This window comes from Paramacrobiotus metropolitanus, unplaced genomic scaffold, assembly GCF_019649055.1.
Source record: "Paramacrobiotus metropolitanus isolate TYO unplaced genomic scaffold, Prichtersi_v1.0 Parri_scaffold0000009, whole genome shotgun sequence".
NCBI lineage: Eukaryota > Metazoa > Tardigrada > Eutardigrada > Parachela > Macrobiotidae > Paramacrobiotus > Paramacrobiotus metropolitanus.
In genome coordinates this window covers 684,455-703,874 of record NW_026570229.1, presented here as the reverse complement: position 1 = coordinate 703,874, position 19,420 = coordinate 684,455, and the positions used below count along the sequence as shown (strand labels likewise).

Genomic DNA, 19,420 nt, shown 5'->3' with positions numbered 1-19,420 from the left:
GACGTTGTGGCTGAACATGGCGCTTATGTACCGCGCCAGGTTTAACCACATGTATTGCCGTAACGTCACACTCCAGGCGGGTGACGGCAGCAGTAAGTGGGAACGGTGGAACGCGTTTACTTTCGCCCCTTATATGTAGCATGTAGTAACATATAGGCTTTAATAATACTAGGAAAATGCACTTTTACGTGCATTGGCAGACCGGAGCGCGGCGTGAAGGGTTGAACGTACTCGTAGCTTATTATTGGTTGTTAAAATAATGTGTACTTGGCAAGCTGCTGCATTTTTATCAGCGCACCAGGGTATATAAAGAAACGTTCAACTGCCACCTCGAGCACTATGTACGCTGGTTCATTGAAATGCTGCTTTTCATCTTTAGTCCGATAAAAGGCAAAACGCATATGTGACCCGAAGCAAGGGAATAAAAAAGTTCACACTATACGAGGTTTTATTGCACCCCCGAATGCGGCTGTCACGTCCTTGCCTTCAGAATTCATACTGTTGAATTTAACTGGAGTTCGGGGCTGGGTAAGACTCTCATACTCATAATCGTCCTCATACTAATAAAACTCTTAATCATACTCATACTGGTCGTCCTAATCATAATCATACTTGTTTTAAAAGTTCTCACAATCATACCTATTCATAATCGTACTCGTGTCTTTTAATCAGATAATCACGCTTTTCAACATACAAAGATTCTGTCGACGGCTATTTTTTGCCCGTCCACTTTTGTTCAGAACACAATAATTAAAATGGATATTACCACTGTCCACCCTTTTAGCTACCCGACCGCTCTTTGGGCATTTTATACAACTCTGTTGTTAAAGTGACCTTTCACACTTTGGCTAAAAATCACAAGACAACCATTGATGCCGTCATGAATTCCTGACGGTGAAACAGCTTGCTGCAAAACTCCAGTATCAGCATACTGGTGGATTCTATGCAGATAAACACTCATCCATGAAGCCGTAAGCTTATAAAATACAAGTATCGGTCGCGCTAGCGCGCGACCAGTTGTGTTCGAGGTATGGAAGAATGAAAAAAATACAAAATATACTTCGTACAGCAATAAAAATGATTTTGAGAAATATTTCAAATATGAAACCCCAGCGAGGCCAGCTACGAAAATATTTTAACATGGTGAAATGCGGACAGTTTTCAAGTTTTCCGGTAAATTCGACCAGTGTTATAAAACTGTAAAAGCCTCCGCGGTTTTTCTTTTTGTTTGCATTTTTCACGGTTCTTTTTTACGTTTTTAATGTAACTTTATATTGCCGATCTAACGAACTGAAAACTTGAATTTTTTTGTACGACCGATAATATTTAAACGGTGATTAAATGAATGGAGTGGGATCATTAACACGATGCCCACAAAACCATTCAGCCGACATTTTAGCGCAGAATTAAAGGAAACTAGTGAGAAACAATTAACGGTTGTCCAGGGTGACCTGGCAGGCTGCATCTTTAAATACTAATTGTAAGATTTTCAGCCATTCAGTCAAGCTCTTCAGTATTTATAAAAATAAAATAAATACATATTTATTAGATTTTGAATTTAGTGAAGCTACCTCCAGTATTACAGAGCAACGTAGGTTAGTGAATACCCAAGCTACCACCAGTATCACAGAGCCGCTATGTGAGTGAATACGGTAAACGGGCCGCAGGCTGGCTTTTAGTTTTAGATACCTCGTATTTATAAATAAATTATAAATTAGACAATTTAGACCGTGAGATATTGAGGTACTCAAATTTCTAGATATTTTTAAATTCCGAAATTTGGGAATTTTGGAGGCTCAAAAAATTAGAGGTAACGGCCCCGCTGCGCGGGGCCGAGTCGAAATATTTAGAAATTCTTGAAATGTAAAAGCTTTTGGAGCCGACTTTCGAAAAATTTATAGTTATTTTGAGGTATTCAAACAGATTTAAAAACATCTTAAAGGTTTCAAGGATTAAAAAAAAATTATAAGTTTGATGGGATTGATAATTAAAAATTATAAGTTTGATGGGATCAAAATTATCAATCCCATCAAACTTATAATTTTGAATAACTATAGTTTAGGTTGCTAAGTTGCGAAACTTGTATTTGCTCATTCGAGACGTTTCTAGAATTTACTGGAAATTTCTATGAACTTTAAACGCTAAGTACTGAAAGTTTGAAAGGGTTTTTGAAAACGTTCCGGAAACCAAAGTTTTTTTCCAAGCTGCAGGTAGGAAGCTTCAGAAGATGCTGGATTTTATAAAATAATCAAAAGCTTCACAAATGGATTCTCGAATTAGAGATAATTTCCAAAACTAACAACCTTTAAGTACTAACAACCTTTAAGTACTACAGCTTCAGAAAATTTTTTTAGACCTTCTCCAAAACTTGAGATTTTTTGAAAGATAAAGGCAGGAACGTTTGCGCGATGCTCTATTTTATAAAATCATCAACTTATCGAAAAAACCAATCTTGATTTAGGAGATAATTTCAAAAAAATAAGGACGTAAGGATATATGAATCTATTGATAAGGTTGTGGCAACAGCCAATCGAATGTACCACGAATAAGTTGTGACAGTTGTGTTAAGGTGTGTTGATTTTATTTTCAGAAACGGGACGATATTTCTTAAAGGGGGTAAAAGGGATGACAATAGCTAGCCAGGGGCTTAAGTTACCTATTTCGTCTGCTTAAAGTTCTCAGCTTTTTTGGCCCAAATGTCAGACGGTGCCAAGGGGCCATGATTCCTTGTAGAAATTCGAAATTTGCATAAATTTTTAATCAAATCGATACGCCTTTTTCCGGCTACTTCCTTCTCAGGAATTTCTTGCGCATAAACAAAATTGTTTCGTGAAATACCATATGAGAGCGTAAATAATGAATGTGTTTGGAAGGACTATTGTTAGCATCGTTTATTTTTTGTGTTTTCCTACATGTAGTAGTGGTCAAAATACGTGGAAACAGGTTTGGAAGTAAGTTGCTGACCAGTGGTCAATTTGTTGACCACTTCTATACTCCTGTTTTAAAGTAGTTTTTTGTACTATTTAATTATACTATTACTTTTACGGAATTTTTGTTTGCTTTAGTACCACAAAATTAGACACTGACTTTTAGACTGTAGACCGTCCATGGGCACTGGCGTTGGCAAACACCCTAGTTACCAATGCTGACCTATGTTCAACACAAGCTCACAAAAATTGCCTCTCTAAATTATTTTTTTCATGGCGAAATCTTGATTTTCAAAAGGAAACTCTCACTCCTTCCGGTACCGCCGGCTGGAGGGTTAAAGTACGACTTTTATCCACGAGCGTTTCATTTCACAATACCCAATAAGAAATAAGAACGTATAATAAGAAATAACACGTACGCAATAAGAAAGGGGTGAAATGATGCTAAAACCGAACTTTAACCGTTAAATTTGATTTTAGCCATCATTTCACCCGTTTCCTTGTTCTGTTGTCGTCACCCGGCGGGAGTGTGACATCTCACTCGAAAATAATGCTTATGTACCGCGCCGAATGCTTTTACAAATATTGCCGCAACGCCATCCTCCAGCCCTGGAACGGCAGCAGTACTGGGAAACGGTTAAAGGCGTTTGGCTTTTCCCTTCTATGTACTAGTATATGTATGTGTAGACAGCAATATGAACTCGTACATAAGCAAGACGTACCGGCAGCACAGGAAGTGCATTCACTGCATTGTTCTTAAATACTAGCCTGTCCACGAAATGGCTGACCCGTGCAAGCGACGGCATAATGAAACGCGTACGGTAATGCAGAAAATCAACGTACATGTACACTGAGTGGCAGAGTGAGTGCAATCAAAGATTGCACACACAGCCACATAAATTGCTTATGTCTTACCTCCCGCGGTTGTCGTTAAGGTAACCACGGCGGTGTGGCGTGCGTAGGATGGTAAATGGCTCAAGCTCGTGCTTTTGATTTTCCCCGCTTACAGCGGTCGCTCGTTCCTTGGACAGACTTGTACTTCAAGTTATTTGACCATGCATGTACAAAAATCTTCATCTTTCCTCAGTGCTTCAGCACTATACGCCGTAATCATGTTTTCATAGAATATAACTCGAGCTACCGGCCTACCGCAAAATATCCGATTCCGTTTAAATCTCGCGTTAAGCGAGACAATCGCTTCCTGACAATTCAACGCAGATCAATTCATCAACGATGCACCGGACTTGTCAGTTACACAAAGCTTTGAGACAGATTTCCGCTTCCAGCAACATATTTGCTGGTAAGACAAATGGAAAGAATTTCATTTTCCGTAGGGTTTAAATCCGAGAAGCGTTTGAACTGCTACAAAATCGCAGACAAATGGAAAAACAAGTAATACAGAAATTCGAAGCTCGACAACGATCTTCTCACTTTCCTTTCATGAAACGGAGTACATTAATTTATTGCCCTGCCAACCAGACCAGCCTAGATACAGAAATTTGGAATTTCTTCCGTTTTCTGAGGTACATTATAGCCGTCTTAAGTGACAAGCTGTCAAGAATAACGGTTGTTTATAGGAAATTATGATCAACACCGCAGTTATTTGCAGATGGATTTAGCAAAAAGAGACTGCCTCGCTTAAAGAAATCGAGTCAGTAATTGTCTCTACTGAGATTGCAGTTCACTAAGACGTTAAACATAAATTTAATCTGCGGCAGCGAATCATCGCATTGCGTGTGCGGGTTTGCCTTATCGAAACTTGAATAAAACGGTCTTTAACGCAGAGCCCAGATTATGAGGAAAATAGACAACGGTACGGTATTTTTTTTGTGGTGACCACCTGTTAAGTTAGTACAACAACAGCTGCAGGTCACAACACGTCGCAGCCGGCAGTAGACATAAAACGCCCAGCTTCTGTGAAGATAGATCGCTTCTGCTTTTTAAACATTTTAAACGCAGGCTTTGCACCTGGCATAACCGTATAACCGTAACAAACTGCTCAACAATGTCTTCTTCCGACGCTCCGATTTCCTTAAACAGAAGTTTCTTCAAATCGACTGTAGATACTTTCGGATTATTCTACCTTGTGCTGCTGTGGTGTATCAGTCCGGCACCATGCCAGCTGGTGGTACCTCTGGGGAAATTCACCTGGCTGGATCGCCAGAGCCTCCCGTCGGCCCTGCCCACCACCCCGTCCACGCCCATCAATGGGCGGGTACTAGTGCCGGCGCTGTCTAGGAAAACGGCCGATAACGGCAGTCCCGCGGATGTTGCGTTCGTCGAATCCTGTAAAGGCATGACCTCCGCGGCGGGTCTGCAGTGCCCGTGCGCCGGTATTGGCCAGCGCTGCGCGGACCCCGCATCCGTCTGCAACGCCCGGCGTCAGTGCGTGTGCGATGATGCACTGGCCTACCAGGATTCCAGTGGCACCCGTTGTATTCGCTACCCAACTACAAGTACGTATCTATCCGGCAGTGTTGTATATGTCGGTGCCAAAAACGAATTAAATTAAGAATTTCACCGGAATTATCGAATCTGCACGCCGGAGGACGGCTTAGTTCAAAACTGCAAATTTTGAAACATCGAGGCTGATCTAACATCGCAGGATTACTTGCTGTACTTTTTTTTCAGTTATGCTCTTCGTTTTATTTTGTCCAATTATAAGATAACATTTTCACGTGTTAAGAATTTTTTTATGGCAGTGTTTATTGACTTGCTTTTTCTCTCTGAACTCTGGTTTTATTAACTGTTTTAGTAATTTTTTTCTTCTATTTATTCAATAAAAATTTTCTTGGTACCTTCTTTAAAACGGAAATTGTTTTTAATTTTGATTATTATACTAAAAAGATTGTCCACCTGAGCTTTTCTTTTTTTTTCGGTTTTTTTAAAGAAATATATTTTTTCAAGTAATGCAAATAGATCAGGGTTGGCTTGAAGTTTTACGTCCTCAAGGAATTTGTTTACCTCTGGAAAGTTATACACAAAGGTTTGGGCATTGGTGGGTCTTCGTTTAATTTGTTATTGTTTTCTGTTTTATTTTATTTGTTATTTAAAGGACATCTATATAATCAAACTCACATCTATATAAAGGTCATCTATATAATCATTGGACATCTATATAATCAAACTATAGTGTGTTTTTTACACTAAAAAACTAATAGCTTATAAACAGAAGCTTAACTTTGAAAGGGTTAGGACATTTTAAAAATTTAGTATAACAACTCTTATTACCGGTATTTTTGCAATGAATTTCAAAGTTAGCGGATTAATGTTTTAAGGTTTAGATTAAGAATGACATTTTGATCATATCCTTAAATAACATTTTGGTAATTTTTCGGTCACTTCTTATTTTAGTTAATGTATAGGTTTTCTATTATCTTATTATACATCGAAACTAGGTTAATCTGTTATCTATCTATCTATCTATCTATCTATCTATCTATCTATCTATCTTTATCTATCTATCTATCTATCATCTATTCTATCTATTTCATATTTATCTATCTATCTATCTATTTTATTTTATTTTATTTATTTTTTATTTTATTTATTTTATTTTATTTTATTTATTTTATTTTATTTATTTTATTTGTTTATTTTATTTTATTTTTTTATTTTATTTTATTTATTTATTTTATTTATTTTATTTATTTTATTTTATTTTATTTTATTTTATTTTATTTTATTTTATTTTATTTTATTTTTTATTTTATTTTATATTTCTATTTTATTTTATTTTATTTGTTTATTTTATTTATTTTATTTATTTCTATTTTATTTTATTTATTTTATTTTATTTATTTTATTTTATTTTATTTTATTTATTTTATTTTATTTATTTTATTTTATTTTATTTTATTTTATTTTATTTTATTTTATTTTATTTTATTTTATTTATTTTATTTTATTTTATTTATTTATTTTATTTATTTTATTTATTTTATTTTATTTATTTATTTTATTTTATTTCTATTTGCCTATTTTATTTTATTTATTTTATCTATCTCTATCTATCTATCTATCTATTTATAGATTCATATATACTTTATGTCCTTTTTTTTTTCGAAATTATCTCCTAATTCAAGGTTAACATTTCAGAACCGTTCATATTTTTAAAAAATCTAGCGTCCATCAAAGGGGGTCACCTACACTTTGAAAAAAAATCTTTGCTCTTCCAGAACGTTCTAAAAACGTTTTTAGGTTTTCCGTACTTTAGCCTTAAGTATTTAGAAGTTTCTAGAAGCATCTAGAATGATCAAAACATACAGATTTGCAACTTACAATTAGCATCATTTACAAACAATCTGCAGACTACAATATATAAAACACTAAATAGTTTACGCCCCTCTATTGTTCAGTGAATATTTTTTAAATATTTCTAGTCGGCCCAGAATTTAGAATCCATGTTTCCAAATACTAAATATCTGAATACATATCATATTATCTTACTGACTAAGTGTCTAAATAGTGAAATACATATCTAAATATAAGTTTTACCTCCAGTTTTTTGCGCTTCAGAATTTCGAAATTAAGCTTTCAAACTATTTAAATACTTAAATATCTAATTGTTCAAAATCTAAACATTTAAATAAACTTCTGTTCCTAAATACTTTTAAACGTTTCTAAAAATCCTTCGAAATCCAAGCCGCGCCCCGCGCAGCGGGGCCGTCATCTTAATGCTTGAGAATACCAAAATTTCTAAATATTTTGATACCTAAATATCTGAGTAATTAAAATTACTAAATATCTAAACAGCTTAAGATGCAGTAATAGCTGATAGCGCCGCGCTTTTACGCATTTTTATGTCTTTGAATATGTCTACAACCATTTTGAACTTCGTCATCTCCTTCGTGTTTCCATACCTAAAACACACCTGGTGGCGCGCTCGCGCCACCGATACTTGTATGACAGTATATGTATGGCTATTGCTGAAGGAAATATCTGTACATTCTATATAGTCCCTTTATTGGCAATAGCCACCCAAATAGCAATACTTGCAAGCGCGGGTGCACTACTTATTAGTTCTATTAAATAGTTTTTTTACAGCGCCGTTCACGTGCAGGGAAGAAAACTGTCCGCCCTGCTCGGCAACCACCTGCGCGCGCTGTCCCTGTCCGCCCGGTTCGGCGGACACCTGTTCACGCTGCCCGGCCGACCTCTGCGCATTATCAACAGCTGCAAACACCACAGCTTGTCCACCCTGTTCGGCAGACACCTGCTCGCGCTGCCCGGCGGAGCTCTGCGGAAGCTGTCCGCCCTGTTCGGCAGACACCTGCTCGCGCTGCCCGGCCGAGCTTTGCGCAGCACCGACAGCTGGGACCACCACCGCTTGTCCATCGACGACTACTGCCATTACGACCAGTAAGTTAAATAATTATTAAAACGGAGTAGCACCAACATGATCGATAAAGGCTTTGTCTTAAATGCACTTTACTTCAAAAAACATCGCTATGGTCATTATTGTAAGGGCAGAAGGCTCTTGTATCCACGGCAGCCGCTCAGACCGCCGCCTACCTGATTGGCTCAAGGCCAAGCCAAAATATCTAGATATCAGCCAACAGTGCGGTGCTAGTGGAGTGGCTATGTTACGTGGATCACACTCAGTAGTCAGCGGTTAGATTTCTCTCCATCGCCATTTTTGCGAATACCTCACGGATTCGCCCTTCCTTCGCTGAGAAGACCACGGGCAGCCGCACTTAGGGCATCCTCTCTGACACTGCAGCCACACAATTTGGCTACTGCCACCAAATGCGAGTCGTTTGACTGGAAATTCGTTGTCCAGTGAAAATATCGCAGTGTTGTTTTATCATCGCTCGATGCCAGCAAAACTATTGAAGAATTAGCTGGAGAAAATTTACAGCGTTCGTTTTCAGAAAAGGAGATTGTCCACCCGTTTACGCCGTTTTGCCGGTTACATGCGTCTGATGTACTCACAAACATTTTACAAATTTAACCGAGAAATTAAAACAAATTTAGACTGCGTTACCAGTAGTAATATCCAGCGTTTCTCGCGGCTCCATACTAAGGTTTTTAATTCCGAAGGTAGCTCGTATACTTCGAAAAATTCTTAATGGTTTCCCTCGATGGTACGGTTGTTTATGCTGCATTTCCAACCAGCTGGGAGCCGGAATAATACTTAATTAAAATGAAAAGGAGAACCGGAATTAAGGATTTGTTGAAGTATTGCCCTCGTACTGCACTGAAATGTACTGCCATCGGCGTTCGCCATTACTGCTGTTTAAGTTACCAGATTTGCAAGCTGATTCGTTACTTGTTTAGTATTGAACTGTATACCACTGTTTAACCATAGCGACTGCGACGACACCAACGACTGCAACAACAACCGCATCCCCCGATACGTCTTGCGTGGCGCAGGGAGTCTCGATGGTAGATAGCGCTGGTTACCCCCCTGCTGCGCCGTTCCCGATTACCCGTAAGTTCCTTGCGACCGTTAATGCGGACCATCCCGGTAGATTTGTGTTGTTCGCTCCAAGTAGCTGGTGCGAAGCATTCAGCACTTGGTGTGCCTAAGCTTGCTCGCTGATTACAAAGCACTCCCGGCACAATGTGTTTGCTCTGCAGCGTGTGGAGGCTGCTATTTCCTGACATCGGCCGACACGACTATATCGCTCTCCAGTGACCCTAACCACATCACAGTATGTCCGATTATGATGATTGCACCTCCTGGAAGCCATATCACCGTAAGGAAATTCACAATGTCGTTGCATTAGCGCAATCGAAAATAATTATATTATTATTCACTATTTGTTTTTCAGATAGCTCCTGTCATTTATAACTGGCTGGTAAGCTAATAAAGCCCAAGCGTAATTTGTGCAGACGTGCTAAGTACAGACTATTAAAGATACCGTACTTCGATTGTTCTTCGATTTATCAAAGGATCTGAACTCGTAGTTTTGCAACAAAGTGTTCCTGGTAATCAACGGCGTTCCTTACGGCGATGCGGGCTGTCAATCTTTCAATAGTCCTGTCACTGTCACGGCCAGCAGACTAGTAAGAAGAGTGACCCATTGCACGAAATGAACTGAGATTAAATTTGGCAATAACCCGCGATGCTTTGATTGCTCTAGAGCATTGTATACTTGAGTTACCATACCACGAGCTCTTTCACAATCACTGCTGCTGCCACTCCTCCAGCTGGATGACCTTCTCGTGGTGGATATTCCAAAGTTAATATTCTGGTTGGTATAAAAAACGAAAATGCTATTCAACCGGATGAAGTCACAGAGGAGAACTGGCCTAACCCCTTTCAAATAATAGTGCTCCAATAAGTCTGCGCAAAATACAGTGTTACGCTTATAAAATTCAAAGCGTTGGGTTGCATGATACCGGAGGTAGCGCAGTGTAAGTGTAAGCAACACGAAATGAAAGGTCAACTACATTTTAATGGGCACTTCCGGGAGTCTGTATACAGCGGAACTAGGAGAGTGATCTAGACTTGAAAATCCAACATACTTGGGACGTTTCGAAACCACTTTAAATTCAGACACAAGTTCGAATACAAGTTAGCAACTTGAAGTTAACCATGAGTTTTAAGTTGAAATTGTACACTTATGACTTTTCCAAACGCAGCAAACCAAACTAAAGTTCATGAATTTTTCTAACCGTCGCCTGCACGCGGTAGCGATGCTGCCTTACGAAAATTTGATGACTGGTTTCAGGATCCTTAGGCATCACGTTCGCTTTTCACATCTCATGAAAGTTTAGACTACACCCATGAAAAAATTCTGAAGTGTTTTTTGATACCACGGGAGGAAAATTTGATGGAGAACAAAGGTTTTTATCCGTTCTTAAATATTACCATAGGGACCTACGAGCTACAAGTGGTGGTGTGCGAGTACTCCGCGGTCCATAGGGTTACCATGCTACATAATTTCGACTAAACCTTTAGGGATTCATTGTGAACAGAAACGGCCTTCCGTGCATTCAAGAAAATTGCTAGATTTTTCTCTATCTGTTACTTTAGAGTTGCCTAGTGTTCGCAAAGAGGTGAAGTAATTACGACAGTACAAAGCTTTGCAGCGTCTGTCAACAGTCAAGTGGGTGATTGCCGCACCCAGCGGTTAGTTGGTGTCAGTTCCACGACAGAAATAAAAAAATCGGTCCTCTCCGTTGATCACCGTTAGTGTCTAAATCGCCACAAACTAAACTTGCAGATAGGCAAAGAAGTTGCAGAAAAATGTTTTTTCTTCTAAACATTTGCTATGGTTCAAGTTTATAATTCGGCCGTTCACAAACGGCAACAATCTGAAAGTAGCTCAAGTTGGAGGGCCTTCCAACTTGAACTGAAGCTTGGATAAGTTCATTTTTGCAAGTTGAGATTCATATTTCGAAGGCTCGAGGCATACCCTCCGCTACTTTTTTGACTTGAACTTGATTTTAAACTTGAACTTAAGGGGATCCCTATGAGATGAAAGTGGGTCTGGGAAATCATGAATAGGTTAAAAACAACTGAAAGATTATTGTTGCCATTGTTCTCACTGCATGCGCAAAGGGTTTGGCTACACACTGGTATGCTGCGATCTTGTCTGCGCTTTCTCTAGACAGAGCTATTCAAGAAACAAAGGAAAAACTTTGAATTCAAAGGTCGAATGAGAGAGTTTTCCCAAATTAGATGTGATACACATCACTGGATGTGTTTTAGCCTAGAAAGCTTATATTCTCCAACATGCTAATAAAAAATGTTGTCAGTTTACAAAAAAATCGAGAAAAACACTTTTTGAAAAGTGTTTTTTTTAAGTTTATTCAAACATGCTTTATTGGACTATGACAGTGTCTCGGTATATAAGCTTTCTAGAAAATAGCACACCGTCTGATACCGACTTTGAAAATATAGCAGGTTTCACAATGAAGTTATCGATTTTTAAGGCCATATAACAAGTTTTTGGAAAACAGCAGCTGAATGAAAGGCTTGCTGACTGACCGGCAGCAATGTGTGCCAGAGCCGGCTACCCATGCCCGCGTTTTGCAGGATAGAAATCAGACAGAACATAGCTTGAGAGGGAAGAATGAGCTTAGCTCCGGCCACAGGACAGCATTGAGGCGTTCTGTCTTCTGTCCAGATCTATCTGCCATGCGGCTGGCCATGGCTAGCCAATAACATCACTGCATTTACTTCGCCTCTGCTGACACGCTCTCGTTTTTTTTATTAATAACTGGATTGCGGCGGCTCTCAAATCGCTACAAATCAGGGATAGTTTGCATTGCAGAGGCAATAAAAATGGCAAGCGGTCTGAGTCAGACCCCGTCTGGCCTGCAGACCGTCCTCTGCAACGCTCTGCAGCCCGGTCCAAATCGCCTTTTTGAACATGTAGGTCTTGGTCGTCTGCTGCGCTCCCTGCTTCCTATCAAAAGACACAGGAGAGGGCAAAGTCGCTCGGACTGGTCAAAATGCATATGGTCTGAGTGTAGAACGTAAGTGTATGACTGAATGTGAGTGGAAGATCAGTCCACATGTACCCCGTTTCCCTACTGTTATTGTATGCGATGGCGCACGTTTTGTTTCGCAAGTCTTTTTCAAGCAGCAGACCAAAGACGTCTTTCTGTGCCAAACAGCAGCGGTATTTGGAATGCAAACGTTGGCTGCTCTGCAGCGATTCAGAGCCGCCGCAATCCAGTAAATAACTTATGATCGCAGTACAATATGACCCATCGAGACATACTATCTGAAAGCCCGAAAAATTTCCTACAACCTGATGTTAATATTGATAACACATTTATATGAAATTCATTTCATAGCGATCCCCTTAAAGCGTTTTCGAAAATTCACAACTAAAATTCTCACGGGCAAAAAAGCCTTAAATACTAAAAGGAGATTAGGACGCTGATCTAAGTATGACATCAGTCATTACACTCATCCCATTATGAGCTCAGTAAGAAACCATTGAGCAGCACTTATCATAAAAGATACACACACATCGATCATTAGGATGGCATATTCCATGTTAACAGTTTACATAACTATATGATATCAGAATTATGTCATTATGCGCTCATCGTGACACAACTTCCGCATGGTACGTAACATTTCCTCCCGCTTAGAAGAAGAAATGCGCAGCGTTTCTTTGGTCCAGGTTAAGAAAGATAGAGTTGAGTCCTTCCGGTAAGACGTGATTAACAAAATCCGTACGTGGTCTGTGGTCGTTTTAAGTGATTAGGTGTATATAATTATAGCATCTCTTTAAGGTCGTCATCTGCGGACTTTTTATAATAGTAGTCTTTGTTGCCGTAGGCTGTTCCATTACCGCTTCCGGTAATCGCTGATGTTATCTGCTGCGCTGGATTGCTGGTTTAAATCCTCTTCGTTCAAGTTTTCTTTCATTTCAATGAGTTCCCGACACGTTCACTGACTGGGTTTTCTGCCGGCATTTGCAGTTACAATTTGACATCATTTCCAGATGTTTTTGGTCCTCCGCGTGTTTATGTTTAGTGATCACCAATTACACATGATTGACCTTTTTGTTTTCCCCATGCGTACTCCCGTAAAATTCGCACACTCAATCCAGCGCAGGTTCGCTCCAGCGTGATCTCAACTTGGCAATACAGTATACCATTCTACGTTTTTCGGTCTACGCCTTTACGGAACATATTGCGGTAAACTTTCACTTCACCGAACAAAACATCGCTGTCGCCGGTATCCGTTCGTCTGTTTTGTTGTATCCAAATAGGTACAATGCACTTCACTTCACCAGGACTGACAGTGTAAGAAATTCAGAGCATTTGTAGTTATTCTGTCAATCATGCCGCATCTGTTTTATGACACTCTCTGAAATCCATTCTTTTTTTCTGCTCGATTGGTAGTCGTTTCACCTCGCTTGCTGAATGCTCCTGTAAACCCGGTAGATAGGTAAACCATCTGGAACTGCTAAACCATCTGAATACTCGGACATCACGCTGTTGCCCAAACCGTTTGTTATGTAAATATCGTCATCCTCATCTTTTTCTTCACGAAAAGGTCAGGCAGTGTGAGCGCCTGCTTGAAAACGACGCTTCAACTTTTCCAAAATCTCTTCCCCTCTTTAAGAAAGAACTGGCGTATTATTACTGCTCTCGGCGGCTTTTTCTTCTCCATCACAGCAAAGTTCCTTGATGAATTCTGCAATCCAAATAAGGCAGACCGTTGTATCGTCCAGGAAGGCATTCGCTTCGCTCAGCGGCACTGAGTAGTCACTTTTTTTTGAAGATGCGCTTAATGAGCACCAGTAGACGAGCGTTGGTAATTGTTCTCCAAGGAATCGAATGGCAGTAGACGGCTCGTGAACTGCAACATCTGTTATATTCCGATTCGGCATGAAAAGATTCCTCCCTAAGTGTGAGGCCGTAGGTCTGATCCTCCATTGGGATCCATTAAATGACGTTTTCATCCAGAGTTGTCAATCAGTTGCACTTTAAAATTTCTGTTTCTTTGTTTTCAGGTTATTTTATCAAAATCCCGCAATTTCCATGACTGTTCCGGCAGTGGACAAATTAAAGAGTAGACAGCGAATGCACCAAATAATGTAAAAGGTCATGACAAACTTCCTATCCAGGTTTGACGGGGCCTTAAATCACTTTATTCCAGGGTTCGGGACTGGGGTTCCATATAAATACTTCCTTCGCTGCATTAATCCAAATATTATTGGCTTTTCTGCGGGACAACAAAACTTAATCTCTCGTGGCTTGCTGCATTCACTGCATTACGCTGCAACATTGACATTGCCCTTTCTGCAATGCTTTTCACAAAATGTTTTGGGCAGGCATCTTCTGCAATTACTTGCAGACTCGACGCGCTCTTTTTTGAGCGAATGTATCAGTAACTACCGTACATCAATAATTAAAACGTGCAACACAACCCATGCCCAAATTAAATATCGAGTGGTGTCCATAATTACACCTCGACCACATGCACATTATTATATAATTTAATAAAATGGAAGCCATGTACAGTTCGATCGCGCTTTCAGGAGCAACATATTAACGAAATGTATAGCGACATGTCAAATGCAACCGTCAAACACAAAATTTTTTGTTATGGAACTGGTGTCCAAAAATAGAACGAAGATGCATTTTGTCCTATCGCGTGCTGAACCACTGCTGTCACTGCAATTAGTTTCCCACAGTAAAACTGGAATATATGCTGGTAGTACAGTAATAATACCAAAATTTAGAATCCAAAATTTGTATTACTGTATATCCTTAACCAGTCCAAGTTAACGTAGCGCAATTAAGGAAAAATTCCATATTAACAGAAACAAATTTCAATAAAAAAAAGGCAGCAGAGACGTTTACAATTTTACTGTATTCTCTACGACCGTTATTACAAGAAACAATATACAAAAACTTTTAAACCGAAATCGTAGCACCAAGCTAGTTACGGAAATAAAAATATCCTACGAATAATTCTTATGCAGTTCGCTTGCTTTTCGAACTGACTAGAACTAAAAGCGAACTGACTAGAACTAAATATGACTTAGCGCTCATAGCAAATGACCGTCCATTTGCAATCGTCTATACGTCATAAGACATCGTAACCACTGCAAAAACATTTTAAAAAGCTTTCGACTTATAATAAAAGGATACTTGCTGATATTACTGACATTCGATACATTATTAACATGCTCTTCATGTAACTTCATTTTAATGATTAAATCAGTTACCTTTAGGTTTTATCCCGGAAACAGAAAATTAGGAACGAATCACCGCAGATATGTTTTGCTAAGCACCCGAAACATAACGAAAGGTCATCATTCAACAACATTAGCAAAAGTGTCACTTACGCCTAAAGGTCACTAGTCTTACTACGCATACCTTGTTGATACGGTATTCCCTTCGTGGTCGCCAAATGTTACGCTTATAAATGCGTTGGGTTGCATGAATACCGGAGGTAGCGCAATGTAAGCATAAGCAACATGACATGAAAGGTCAACTACATTTTAATGGGCACTTCCGGGAGTCTGTATACAGCGGAACTAGGAGAGTGATCTAGACTTGAAAATCCAACATACTAAAATTCTCTACGGGCAAAAAAGCCTTAAATACTAAAAGGAGATTAGGACGCTGATCTAAGTATGACATCAGTCATTACACTCATCCCATTATGAGCTCATTAAGAAACCATTGAGCAGCACTTATCATAAAAGGTACACACACATCAATCATTAGGATGGCATATTCCATGTTAACACTTAACAGTTTACATAACTATATGATATCAGAATTATGTCATTATGCGCTCATCGTTACACAACTTCCGCATGGTACGTAACAACAGTATGTATCCAAATGTCCGTTGTAGCTGCACTCTGCCGAGAAAAGTCGCTAAAAACTCGCTTCACTACGCTTAATCATGTAAACATGTGATTTGCGTTTAATGAACTGAAAATAAAACTTATAAGCTTGCGATTAATGAACTTAAGCGTTTAATAAACTGAACTGAACTTATAATTTTTTTCTATTTTGTAATTAATTAATTGGTTGATAATTTGTATTATCTAATTTGTGCACTGCTTTCAATTACCATCATAATACCATGGAAATGGCACGTGTGCATGCAAAACAAATAAGCAAAAAAAGGTTATGGCGATCTGCGCCATGAGTGATCGACAAGATGGATTCGGGCTTTTAATGGCTTGGGGAACATTACGTACTGTTGTGGCAGCCGATTGACATCACGATGGACCACCCATGCACGACTAAACAAAGAATTAAAGAACGAATTTCTAAACAGTAGAGCGAAAGCTAAGCAATCCGTTAATAGTACCTATTACCTAAATAAATTTAGAAAAAGCAAAATCTGAGCCAATAAAGTCAATCAGCTGCCAAACGACCGATTCACTGTAAACCTCATGCTGAGCGAGTCAACTGCAAGTAGTTCTAACCTTCTGATAAATGGATATGGAAGGGACTGACCAATTTATTTACCAAAATTTAAATTTTCAAAATCTAGATTGTGTAAAACCAAAACTAAAACCTACAAATTCTCACTTCTCTTTTCGAAAATGTACTCGTACAGTATTTTTAGGTCAGAATTTGAATAGTAATCTTTGTAATAAAATTAACATTCACGGTCAGAGCGCGCTTTCTGTGGGATGCTACAGTGGCAGACTCGTCACCCAAACGTTAGGACGTGTTTGAGATGTAATGCCTGTTTAGAACCATTGGAAATGTAAAATAAAATTATTCGTCAAAAATTTTCAAGCAGCATTAGTGGTCCTCAGCCATTATTAATCCGCGTAGAGGTTTTTCTGATTTTCAGTAAACGCTGGTTTAAGCTACACGCACAGACCGTAATTACCGAGTTTGTGGCACTCGGCGGCAAATAGTTCGAACGCCATGGTGCAGGTGCGCTTGGTTTGGGGAGGTGTCGTTATTTCGGGAGCTGCCACTATTTCGACAATTTCAAAAGGTCGGCCGGGAGTGCCAGATTTACACTTTATTTGTGTATTTGTGTATAGACACTGTGTACATTGAAGGTCAGTGCACGACTGCACGTCCAGTGTGCACGAGCCAGGCCGTCCGGTGTCCATCCTGCCCAGCATCCTCGTCCATGTACAGTCGGTATCCGGCCTGGACAAGTTAATTCAGTTAAGAAAGAAGTATTTTCAAAATTTTAGTGACCATAAATCAAGTAAGATAGGACCAATCACCTATGCGAAATAACACGCATGGGAACCATGTTGCACTGAAATATTTTCCATTGCCTTTTATAACAACTGACGAAACAATCGTACAGAGCATGCCAATAGCTTGAATGATAAACCTAAAAAAGCTCTTTATTACAAAAGCAACACGATGGCCATGAAGATGACCAGTGGTCAGGAAAAATTAAAATACAAAAATCACAAATGCGAACCGGTATGTATGAGATATCGCGCGAAACGGTCAGCAAAGTCGTGCCAAAAAACATTATAAGCCAGTTTTTTTACGTTTTTTTAAGTATAACAGAGGCAGCCATAAGTCGGCTGTCCGTGATGATCTCAGCGAGGGAGGGCGGTCAGATGAAGATCCTGTCTGTTGAGGAAATTCCGAAAAATGGCGATGGAGCGGAATCGAACCGCTGGCTACCGAGTGAGATCCACGTAGCACAGCCACTGTGCCATCGCTGCTGTTTGCGAAGATCAAGATATTTGTGCTTGAGCTTGAGCCAACCAGGTAGGCGGCGGATGGGCGGCTGCTGTGTGTAAAGAGGATTCTCCTCTTACATAAGTTTCGAAGTATTAAAACAAACAAGTGTCCGCGCACGTCCAGTGTCCTTGTACGAAGCCGTCCGGTGTCCGTCCAGGCCAATGTCCTCGTCTAAGTCCAGCCAGTCCATCCATGCCCACTAACACTTATTAGAACTAACCGACAATCGCCAGCTACTCGTAGTCATCGAATTGTCCACATTCCGTCGAACTGTTTTCGAGCGCATGATTAACTACGGATTCGCATAAGTACTTTGGAAACGCTGCCTGTATCACAACATCATAACAGCACGTCGCTTCCAAGGAACTTCATGTGGACTCTTACGTGAAATTGGAACTGTGCTGCTATTATCAACCTTGTTATACTCTACTTGGATTTTACGTCACCTTGATGACAATAACTGACATGCAATGTAGCCCGTCAAAGTTCTGCGTCTGATGATGAACTCTGCCAACAACAGATATTACTTGTTCAGAACAATGTCATATGTACTCTAATTTTTCCTCTAGACAGGCTTGTCTAGAGTTCTTGTTTTTCCTTACGATTTACTTTATTTTTGGTAACCTTTTTCGAATAAATTACAAGCCCTGCCATTTCTGGTTCATACCAGATTGGCAGGGACAAACCATATCGCGGAATTGTTCGCCACGAGCCCATCGTACTGGATCACCTCACTTACTGCCTTCCAGCACATTTCTCATTCCTTGATACTCTTTACTGCTCTTACTCATGACTGTTGATCTGATGTCGTACTGTTTTCCTGCCTGTTTTATGGAGCCATGCGGGGCTTGGAGTTGGGGCCACGGGGAGAATTTAGCTGGCCATGGGGGCGGACTGCGGGGGATTTCTGGGCGTTGTGCTCGATGTGATCTGGGGTTAGTAATTCAACGCTCTGCGTTTCGACCATTAACCAGTGACCTAGCTAGTGCAGTGCTTTGGCGTTCCGTGTGGGCTTCCCTCGTGTTTGGTGAGGGTGCGAACCGTGGATCTGGACTCGGGAACCCTGGAGGACCCTGGCATTTTCGTCATTTCTTCGCTCGTTTCATTCAACTGTCTGTGGTCATCTTCGCGAACCTCCTGGCTGGTGAATCTTCCGAGCTCTATGGACTGGCGAATTGGACGTGGAAGTCTGGAGCGGGATTTTCTGCTTGTTGCGCACGATGTGATCTGGGGTTATTAATTCAACGCTTTGCGTTTCGACCGCTAACCAGTGACCTAGTTTGTGCAACATGTGGGGAATCTGTCTTAGACTGCTGCTTATCTCGTTTGTCATGTTTTCAGGATTGGTAGATTTGCTGTCTGCGAATTTTTTG

The 19,420-nt window shown here is 39.9% G+C and overlaps 1 protein-coding gene across 5 annotated transcripts; it reads left to right on the top strand.

The window, feature by feature from the left end:
* Nucleotides 1–4,618: 4,618 nt before the first annotated feature.
* On the top strand, nucleotides 4,619–14,762 carry LOC129583004 (uncharacterized). 5 transcript variants are annotated; one of them, XR_008689701.1, is made up of 10 exons: nucleotides 4,771–5,383; nucleotides 7,974–8,288; nucleotides 9,238–9,360; nucleotides 9,510–9,628; nucleotides 9,704–9,730; nucleotides 9,840–9,938; nucleotides 10,016–10,126; nucleotides 13,177–13,646; nucleotides 14,360–14,443; nucleotides 14,506–14,762. XR_008689701.1 is itself a non-coding variant. In XM_055474668.1 (9 exons), exons 1-8 carry the CDS (start codon nucleotides 4,722–4,724, stop codon nucleotides 10,088–10,090), a joined length of 1,170 nt encoding a protein of 389 aa, XP_055330643.1. In that variant the 5' UTR covers nucleotides 4,619–4,721; the 3' UTR covers nucleotides 10,091–10,126; nucleotides 13,177–14,762. The 5 variants fall into 5 exon arrangements, 2 of the variants coding, with proteins under 2 accessions (XP_055330643.1, XP_055330642.1); XM_055474668.1 differs by adding an exon at nucleotides 4,619–4,740 and having other exon boundaries at nucleotides 4,991–5,383; nucleotides 13,177–14,762; XR_008689700.1 differs by having other exon boundaries at nucleotides 14,360–14,762.
* Nucleotides 14,763–19,420: the final 4,658 nt, after the last annotated feature.

Coding starts and splice junctions, on each gene's coding strand:
- LOC129583004 (XM_055474667.1), top strand. CDS start 4,933: ATGTCTTCTTCCGACGCTCCGATTTCCTTAAACAGAAGTTTCTTCAAA. Junction 5,384..7,973: donor TATTCGCTACCCAACTACAA/GTACGTATCTAT, acceptor GTTTTTTTACAG/CGCCGTTCACGTGCAGGGAA. Junction 9,939..10,015: donor CTGTCACGGCCAGCAGACTA/GTAAGAAGAGTG, acceptor TGATTGCTCTAG/AGCATTGTATACTTGAGTTA.